At 45.9% G+C, this 10,533-nt stretch overlaps 1 protein-coding gene across 1 annotated transcript; it reads left to right on the top strand.

The window, feature by feature from the left end:
* Positions 1-9,062: 9,062 nt before the first annotated feature.
* LOC144326222 (uncharacterized) lies at positions 9,063-9,842 on the top strand. Its single transcript, XM_077922678.1, has one exon. The coding sequence runs from the start codon at positions 9,063-9,065 to the stop codon at positions 9,840-9,842; it is 780 nt and encodes a 259-aa protein (XP_077778804.1).
* The last annotated feature ends 691 nt before the right edge of the window (positions 9,843-10,533 follow it).

Genomic DNA, 10,533 nt, shown 5'->3' with positions numbered 1-10,533 from the left:
TTGAGAAGCAAAGCAGCTTGTAAGCCTGATCTTTATTGAACTGTTGCAACAGGGTGCTCATATCCCCACGCAGGAGGGAGGAAGAACCCCAAACATTGGTGTGCAAGCTCTTATATAGACTTTTGAAATTGCTACCCTGTAGCTCAAGACCACCCCCCAATACATCATACATACATCACTGAAGGGCAGTCTACAGCAGAAATCCTGTCTGCCAGATACTTGATAATGGTCGCTGATTGCATTTACATGGGAAGTCTGGTCATTCTTTTGTGATGGTAAATACTCAGTTCCTGAATCCAGGTCACAGGCTCACCCTATTCATACACAGATACACCCTTAAGACAGGATTTGTGATCAAAGAGGCAACAGGAGGTTTCCCCCTTTCCTTCCCCCTTGCAGAGAACTATTTGAGGTCAATTTGGGAGAGTAAAAATGGCTGCAGGATTGTTCTCCAGTTCTGTCTCAGGCACATGGTGTAGCAATCGCATGCGCTATCCGCCCCCCCCCAACCAGTCCTCCAAGCTCCGGCAAGACCTGGCAGAGAGAGGGGTAGGTGCACGAAGGGGTTGTGAGGCACAAGTCAAAACAGTAGTAAGCTGCCACCGCCTCCTTATCCGGGTCAACCCTCGAAAGGAATCCAAGGAGGAGAACTCCCCTTCAATATTCACTGGGTTGCCCAACTCTGTGTCACTTTACCATGATGCAGACAGAAATCCAACAGGTAGTGTGTACCAAGTGGTCAGGCTCTGGTTTAGCTTCTCCAAAAAAAGGCACAAAATACAAAAGGCAAAAGTCCTTTTCCAAATTTATTGAAAAAGCTACTCAAAGAATAAAAGCTTGCACATTTTTTAAAAGGTTACAAACAATAAAAATGTTGCAAAATATCACTAACTAAAAACATACACACAAAGGATCAACAGTTCAAAGCTTAGCAAAAAATCACAAAATCCGTTCTTCTGGTCAAACACACTCAGGTGAACACCAGGGCAAGGTGGTCTGCATGGCAAGACGACTTGCATGGCAAGATTTTCTGCAATTTGCATCTGAATTCCCCAAACCTTTATCCTTGAGAACCCCACGTGGAATACAGGTTTAGGAACCAATCATTTCTTTGGATTAATTACCAATTTGCCAATGGCTGTATGATGAGACAATAACTCCTGATTGTCAGAAGACCCACACAACTGAACTTTGTTTGCGGGCACACGCACTAAACCCTGTCTGTGGTGCCTACCCCTTTACCCCAAATGATGAGACAAGAGACCAGAGTATGGGTTCAAATTGGCCACAACTTTATTGAGCTTCAGAAGTGGGAAACTTGGCACAGGCCTTGGTAGGTAACCCTCTCAGTCCGCCTGGCTGAGGATATGCAGGCAGATGAGGTCCAGTGAGAGGGGACTACAAAACGCAAACTTACACAGCATGCCCCTCTACTGACCTCATCCCGGGAGTTTGACCTCATCCCGGGAAGTATTTTTCGCTCTATAGGATGCACTGGACCATAGGACACACCTTGTTTTAGAGGGGGAGAACAAGAAAAGAAAAATTCTCCCCCTCTCTGCGCAGTGCCCCTTCGAAGCGGCAGGAGAAACGGAGCCCCTTCCATTTCTCCTGCCGCTTCGCTGAAGGGGCACTGCGCAGAGAGGGGGAGAAGGTTTTTTTTCTTGTTCTCCCCCTCTAAAACAAGGTGCGTTCTGCGCATTCAAGGAGCGTTCACCCGAAGCCTCCGGAGTGCACTGACCCCTCTCGCTCTCCAGGCTTCAGTGAAGGCAACCAGAAGCCTCAGGAGCGCAGCAGGAGTTCCCGCTGGGCTCCAGAGGCTTCGGGTTCCTTTCGACCTGCTCTTTGGGGCTGGCGGGGGGGGGGGGAGCGCTGCTCAAAGACCGCCAGCCTCAAAGACCAGGTCGGGGAGCAGCGCAAAGGCTGCGCACAGCCTTCCCACTGCCCCCCGAGCTTGTGGGGCTGGCGGTGGGGGGAAGCGCTGCTTTCTATGGTCATGAAGCAATGGGAGTATTTAAATGATTACTTACAAAACCAGGGCTCGGCTACTAAAATCTGATTGTGTTTAGAGTAATCTTGTGAGTAATATAAAAAATACGAAGCGAGACATTAAGGAGACCCAAAGAAAAAATATGAAGAACAGAGGTTTTGACAAATGGACTACCAAAAACGTGTGAGGCAAACGGTGGAAGTCTTTTAAAAATATTTTAATTAAGATAGATAAGGATAAGATTAAAATACATAATTGAACATAAATATAGATTGGAAATGGCTGTGTATAGTGAATACTTATCTACTTTTAAAATTCTCATTCTTGATCTTATTTCTTCCTTTTCTTTATCTTCTTCTTGTTCTTTTCTTTTATATTTTACCTTTCATTTCTTTTCTTTATTGTGAATATTGCTTTGTAGAGATGTAAATACCGGTAATTGTAAATATGAGAAGAGGTAAAATGTTTTCTAATTTTTTATTGGTTACATGTATTTTCCTGTTTTTGTATAATTGTATTTTTTTCTAATTTGTCCTCAATAAAATAAATAAATAAATAAATAAATAAAGCTCATCACGTGTCCATCTCCTTGTCCCACTTGGCGGCGTCAGGCAACTTCATGTTTTGTCACATGAAATCAAGGAACATGGAGGCCTGCAGTAACCGGCCCAGCCTCTGGAAGTGCCATGTATGGTAGGAGAGACTCCATAGCTGCTTTGATCCCTTCATATTGCAAGAGGCTCTCTGGCATCTCATGGTTGAGGAGGGTTTCCACCACTGCCTGAGCCTCGAGGTAGTTCCGCGAGTTTGTGTTCCACGTGATGGAAAACTTCAGCACAGCCTCTGGAAGAAGGGGTTTGGGGAAGACACGTCAGGAAGGAGTGCAAGTTGCAGGCAGCGTGGCCACCTTGAACCAACACACCTCTCTTGCGAAGCATGGCCAGGTCTGGGCACACATCTGACCTGCGCCTTTCTTCAAGGCAGGGAAGCAGATCCAACACCCCTCCCCACCTAGTAGAAACAATTAATGATGGGAGGGGTGACTGAGTTTATTCCAGACTACATGGCTTGCAGGAATGGGTTTTATAATATTTATAAAAGCACAACAACAACAACAACAATATGCATTATAATCTTTGTTCTGGTATTACAGAGCTGGTGGAGCTAATTTGAGGCTGTGTACACACCATACATTAAAAGCATTATCACTTCTCCCCTGTAAGAATCCTGGGAACTGTAGATTACCCTTCTACCGCACAGGTACAATTTGTAGCACCCTTTACAAACTGCAATTCCCAGGATTCTTTGGGAGAAATGTGCTTTTAATGCCTGTTTTTCCTGCAGCAGGCATGCTCAGCTACCCCTCTGGAAGCTCAATCCCACAGAAAGCTGTGACCGCCACCAACTTGGATGGTTTTATGCAGGAAAGGCTATCAATGGCCACTAGGCACGATGGCTATGCTCTACCTCCACAGTCAGTGGCAGTAACGTTTGTGAACAGTAGTTGCTGGAAAATGCAGGAAGGGAATACAGAATGCTCTTGTTTCCACAGGCCTCTGGCTGGCCACTGTGAGAACAGGATGCTGGACTAGACAGGCCAATGTGGCCTCATCCAGCAGGCACTTCTTATGTCCTTACGTCGTTCAAGGGTAGAGATTGTGAGAAGGCATCTTCCAAAGCAATCCCACCCCGCAAATAGCTTTGGAGCCTTCTTACCTCTAGCCTAGCCCTCACCCCTTTTCCTGTTCCCGTTGGAGTCTTCTTTTGCTTGCCACCCCTGCGGGCTCTCTTCCGGCCAACGCTGCCAATGACGGATCTTAAAAACTTGGGGTCGGTGAGATTCGGCAATCGCAGCACCTTGCGCCTGCTGGACCTCCTGAGCGGAGCGGGTTGTGTCTTGCTCCTGGTGAAGTAGGGTGAAATGTGAGGAGTGTTGCAAGCCGGTGCAGAGGCAGAAGGTCTGGCCGAGATGGTAGAGCACGGCTTCTCTGTCAGGGGCTTCTTCCTAACCCAGTGGAACACAAGTATCATACGCCTCTTAGATGGGTTGGACATGCTGAAGAAGGTGCTGGAGGCCCAAAGACCAGGGTGACTTCAGAGCGGAGGACGCAGCAGGCAGTTCCCTATCAATGGTGCCAAATCCAAGCAAATGTTAGCTCCAGTCCTGTTAAAACGATCCAGCAATTATGAACGTTAAAGAAGGGATTAATTCCTCAGGCAGTATGAAAAGACTTTCTGTGGCTTTTCAATAGATGGGAGCCCCCCAACTACTGCCACTGTTGACAGCCTGTTGCCCCTTGACTCTGCTTGAATGGGTTATGTCACAATGGTTCCTTCATCAGGTGTTTGTGAGCATGAAAATGCTGTTGGGATTTTCACCAATGAAGGCTCAGGCATAACATACTGTTTGAAAGTCTGAACATTTCCTCTTTTTTTATTTAACAAAATTTATATACCACTTTTATAATTTATATACAAATTATTAGAAGAGTAAGTTAAAAATATACTGTAGTTTATTCACTTATAGGCTAGTTTACATACTTTATTCCTTCTTATACTTCTATCCCACCTTTCCTCCACAGAGCATACACACTTCAGCCTCCACCTTCTCCATGTTATCCTGACAGCAATATTGTGAGCTAGGGCCATAGCTGAGTGGTAGAACAACTGCTTAGCAAGCAGAAGGCATCAGGTTCAGTCCCCAGTATCTCCTGGTGGGACTGGGAACGCTCCCTCTGCACTTCGGAGGCTTCACATTGCTATCGCTGAAGCCAAGGAGCCTGCATTCGCTCCATAGGATGCACACAAAATATGGTATATCCCAAACCCATGTAAGGGTGTTAAAGAATACAACACTAGGACAGATAACATAGCATTCTGCCTAGAGTCAGGAGGCAATTTGATTTACACTTCTAAGACAGAGTGTTTTACAATTAAAGAGCCAGATACACATTCCCCAGGATTCCACAGTTTTTACTCTCCCACAATGCCTCACTCCTGCATGAACCAAAGTTTCAGCATACAAAGATTTCCCAACTTCACTACACATGGTTTATATACTTTTGTATTTGCTTGGTACATTTATGAACATTTATTTTATATCTTAGACTTTATAATTCTCATAACACCTACTGTACCTGAAGTGTACCAAGTGATTTTTTAGTAACTGAAGTGTAAGAAAAGCTGTGCATATACAACTGTGTTTAAGCCTGTGATATCCTTTATAGAGTGGTACCTTGGGTTACATACGCTTCAGGTTACATACGCTTCAGGTTACAGACTCCACTAACCCAAAAATATTATCTTGGGTTAAGAACTTTGCTTCAGGATGAGAACTGAAATTGTGACGCTGCAGCGCAGCGGGAGGCCCCATTAGCTAAAGTGGTGCTTCAGGTTAAAAACAGTTTCAGGTTAAGAACGGACCTCCGGAACGAATTAAGTACTTAACCCGAGGTAACACTGTATTTAGTTTAGGTAATGTTAACTTCTTCCTGAAAGAACACATCTCCTGACCCAACTTTGTTTCTCCAACCTATTTTTTTGTAAATAAAACTTTTCTTGCTTGATCAACTCCTGTGCGAGACTTCTTGACTAAGTTTCCCTCACCCCCACCCCCAGATAGCCTGTGGTAAATTGCAGAAATTCATTTAATTGGTGTACTGTGCGGTGGGTCCACTATATTTAATTGGGGGCAGTTAGCAGGGGTAAGTCCACAACAGCTCCCTTTTAGCCTTGCAAGCTCACACCCCATCAACAACCCCACAAGGGGAATAGAGGCTACTGTAAGAGAAGCAAGATCTCTGGCTCCCAATCTCCCTTTGACCCTACTTATGTTCCAGGTGCAGATACAGGCATCTGCTTGCAGATTAACACGAGCCAGCCTGGGTCAGCCTATTAAGATGTTCCAGATGCCGTGGTGCCTTAGAGAACTCCAGTTTAGAGCTATACAGGCACGAAAATGGTGAATGAGAGCACTGCTAGGCCTTACTGAAGCTGAAGGAAGTTCTGTGTGAGGTGTTCCCAAAGTAAAGGAAGGATTGGACTCTGATAATAAAATACACACAGACTGCTTGAAAAAACAGCAATATCAAATTCAGTGTTAGGCAAATTAGAGTGCAGCCCCTCTAAAATCACTATTCTGTCAGTAGGGTCTGGGGGGAAATGGAGTTCTGTAGGTAAAATATGTATTAAGGAAAATCATGTGTACGAGTGCCCCAAAATTCTACTACCGCTGTAAAGTAAATTCATTAGGAATTTTAAGTTCAGGGAGGAAAGGAGAAGGAACAGTCTGCAATAAACGATGAAGAATGAAGGTGGAATCGGACCTGTATGCTATGTCTTAATTTTATAAACCACCATAGTGGCATGGTGCAGAGCTGCCACAGGAGACAGTGTGTTAAAAGCAACTGTCTTTGCTAATGTGGAAGACTGACAATCAGCTGGCACAACAGTCTTTGTTCTCCCATTTAACCCAGGCTGGAAGGCCACCTGTCTTTAGCAGGATGAACTGAAGGAGACAAAGCTGCTGCTAGAGGGGAGATTTGTGAGTCTCAGTGTCAATATTCTGGCAAGGCTTAATCATTTGAGCAATCTCTGTTTCTGGCGCATCGCTTTAAGAGCAGTCTTGCAATCAGCATTTTCATTTTCACAAGCCAATTGTTTCAATAAGACTTCAGAGGCTTCAAGGTTTGGAATTAAAGTACTGGCTCCTCTTAGCCCATCAAGAATGCAATGCAAGCCATTTTCTGTCACACTTCGCTTCAGTTATTTAAAAACTGCGAAGGGCAATGATTCATGGGCTCTCTGTTCCTGTGCATTCTGAACAACAGGACAGACTGTTAATAATGGTAAGGTATCAGCTATTTTTTCTTCACTGCTTCCTTCTGCCATATTTGGAATAATCAATGTTTGCGCTGTGGTCTGAGCCCCTTGCGGAGGATTGCCCACTAAATAAGTAGGTGACATGGAATTTACATTCAACCCAGGCAATTTTTTGGCAAAGGAATGTGCCAATGGAATTACCTTTGGCATAACCTCAGAGGAGAGAGGCTGGAAATCTAGAGGCTGGGGGGGGGGGGGAAACAAAATTATGGTATTTTTAAAGGCAGCTATGGGTTGCAACAATGTGGGAGCATTCACAGAGAGAGCTGGTGGTTGGAGCAAAGGGTTAGAGAGCTTTCCAACTGCATCTCTACACAAATGCCAGGTGTGCAAGACTTGTACAGATGCCTCAGAATGTCTATGGAGTGCATCTCCCAGCTCATTCCATTTCTTAAATGTCATAAGTACCCCTCTGGAAACTGGAGGCACAGTCTAGCAATCTCTAACAACAATTTTTTCTACTAGGGATGCTAAATGCTTATCATGCCCTGCCTGAGCTAGCAAAAATAACAAATTATTTCTATGCTTTTCTTGCACATGTGAAAGCTTGCTTCCCATGATCTCACCTGAAGGGTAATAGACGCGTGTCTTTGGGGCTCATTCTGAGCGAATGAGATCCTAAGTTCGGGAATTGTTTTGCAGGAGATGATCCACCGTGACCGAGGGACAGCAGGTTGCTAGCTCCGAGGAGAGTCCAATCCTGGGGGCTTCCTTTTGCAGAGGTTTCCTTTTGCTGTGCCGCAGACGCTGAGGTTTTCTTTTAGCTTTGCCTCACATGCTGAGGTTTTCTTACGAGCCTCACACGGTTCCCTTTTAGATTTGCCTCACACACTGAAGTTTTCTTTTAGCTTTGCCTCACACGTGGCACCACTTGAGGCGTTCCCAAAGTAAAGGAAGGATTGGACTCTGATAATAAAATACACACAGAGGCTTGAACCAGCAAGACTCTGGGAAGAGTGCGTATAATAAAAATTCCTGTCCACCCTCCGGCCCAGGTCGTTTTATTCACAAAAGAACTTTTTACCCAGTGTTTGTAAGAACCAATCAGATTTCCTCTGAGCATTTCAAAAAAACCCATGTGGGGACAAAGTTACACTACAAAACTAATTTAAGCATGCATACTTCTGGGGTAAATAAAACAGAACTAAAAAGGAAGAATGCATTCAGCAAACCCAGAGGTCATAAACAGCAATAAAGGAAGGAAGGATGGGTAGTATTTACCATCTCTTTGTGAACACTCTTCCTGGCCCTTAAGATCTATCTAAAAATTAACAAACTACATCAAAGAAGCTACCTTTGGCTACATTCGGCAGTACCGCATGCTGTAGTTGAGCTGAGAAATCAAATAATTTATCGCTCTGATAGAAACAGTGATTCTGGTAAAGCTACGGGTGGAGGAGTCTGTATTTACATACACAATGGTTGGTGCGTTAACAGCAAAGTAGCTTGCATGTATTGCTCCACAGATCTAGAATTGATGGCAGTTACATGTCGCCCATTTTATCTGCCTAGAGAAGTAACTGTCATAATTATTATAGCTGTTTATATTCCACCTGATGCTAATGTCAGTGCGGCACTTTCTAAACTATATGACGTCATCTCTGAGAGGCAGCAACAAATCCACCCACAGGGCGCCCTTGTTGTGGCAGGGGACTTCAGTCAAGCCTGCCTAAAGACGGTTTTTCCTAAGTTTGAACAGTTTGTGAAATTTCCCACTAGAGGACAGAATATTCTAGATCTCGTGTATTCCAGTTTGAAACAGGCATACAGGGCAATCCCCTTCCCCCACTTAGGCTCATCCAACCATTCTTCAGTTTTTCTATGTCCGAAGTACATCCCTCTCAGGAGAATTCAGTCAGTTATAAAAACAGTTAGAATTTGGCCAGAGGGTGCTCTTAGTCAGCTCCAGGATTGTTTTGAGAGCACTGATTGGAGCGTGTTTGAACATAAAGATCTGCATAGATACACAGATGCCATACTCTCCTATATTAAAGTGTGCATCGATAATGTAACATCGCAGAGATGCATTCGACTCTATGGGAACAGGGTGCCGTTGGTTGGGTTTTATCTTCTAGGGATAATTACCCTATCGAACTTTCACCTCTTCCCCATACCATTCTGACCCAAGAGTCCTGGCCCAGAGAGTGACTTGTTAGTGAGGAGATCTTACCCCTCTATTGGGGAGGCTAGTATGGGGTCTGGGATTCCCACTATTGAAGGGCTAGGGAAGAATGGCGGTGGGGCTAGATATAACTATCGGCGAAGGGTTTTGAGATGCAGTGATCCTCGAACCCCTTCCAATCTACGCCCCATCCCAAGGGACGAGGGTAGGGCGAGCAGGGATTACCCACCTCCATCATTGGTGTTGTGCAATGCCAGGTCCATAGGCAATAAAACTGCCACCATGTGTGACTTTTTTGTGTCGCAGGGGATTGACCTGGCTTGCGTGTCAGAGACCTGGGTACGGGAAGGCGAAGTAATCTCCCTACATGAGATAACACCTCCAGGTTTCTCTGTCCTCCATCAATTGCGGACTGTGGGTCGGGGGGGAGGAGTAGCGTTGTTAATCCGGGAGGATTGCTTTTTCAGGGCTCTGCCACCACCGGCAATCTCCGGCATTGAATGTGTTGGTCTCGTGTGGGGCACCAAGGAGAACTTGGCTGTCTGGCTGGTGTACCGACCACCTAGTGCACCGGCAGCCACCCTGTCAGACCTGCTGGAGGTGGCGGCAGGCTGGGCCTTGGAGTTCCTAAACCTATTGGTTTTGGGAGACTTCAACGTCCATGCCGATGCCGCCCCCTCCTCACAGGCTCTGAACGTAGTGACTTCCATGGCAACACTGGGGCTCTCCCAGTTTGTTATGGGCCCGACCCATCAAGCAGGCCACACGCTGCATTTGATCTTTGGTGCTGGCATAGATGTATCATGCTCCCCCCTGTGGAAGTGCCATGGTCTGATCACTACACTCTGAAAGCCAAGATCAACTTCCCGCTCCTCCCCTGCTCGGGTGGCGAGCATATTTGGGCTTGCCCGCGAAGACTGATGCATCCTGATAGATTCCGTCTGGCCTTGAGGGACCCTGCTCCTCCTGGCGACTCAATAGATGACCTTGTCGAGGACTGGAATAACTGGTTCTTGGCAGCCATCAATGAGATTGCGCCTAAGCGCCCTCTGCGACCCTGTCGAAACCGGGCCCCTTGGTTTACCGAGGAGCTCCGGAAAATGAAGTGGGATCTCAGACGGCTAGAGCGAGTATGGCGACGGACTCGTGATGGAGCCTCAAGAACATCTTATAGGACGCTTATGAAAGCTTATGAGATGGCTATGAAAGCTGCTAAGAAATCTTACTTTGCAGCTTCCATTGCATCCGCTAGCTCTCACCCAGCACAACTTTTTAGAATAATTAGGTCAATAACGTCCTTAGGAGGACAACCAAATTTAAGCACAAATTCGACCCACAGCTGTGAGGCATTTGCGAGCTTTTTTGTGGAGAAAGTCCTGTTGCTCTGCCATGACCTCCCTGCCAATTTAGATACAGTGACAGAACTGGAGGCCCCTCAACTGTCTTCGGGTCCAGTGTTGGACCATTTCGATCGGATACTCCCTGCTGATGTGGATAGACTCCTCCAAGCTGGTAGGCCCACCACCTGCCTCCTCGATCC

The sequence above is a fragment of the Podarcis muralis genome, chromosome Z (genome assembly GCF_964188315.1).
Source record: "Podarcis muralis chromosome Z, rPodMur119.hap1.1, whole genome shotgun sequence".
In the NCBI taxonomy this organism is placed as follows: Eukaryota; Metazoa; Chordata; class Lepidosauria; order Squamata; family Lacertidae; genus Podarcis; species Podarcis muralis.
The sequence above is the reverse complement of the archived record's forward strand: the minus strand, read 5'-3'. Positions and strand labels throughout refer to the sequence as shown.

What these genes read in the sequence shown, in the direction of transcription:
- LOC144326222 (XM_077922678.1), top strand. Translation starts at nt 9,063, where the DNA reads ATGGGGTCTGGGATTCCCACTATTGAAGGGCTAGGGAAGAATGGCGGT.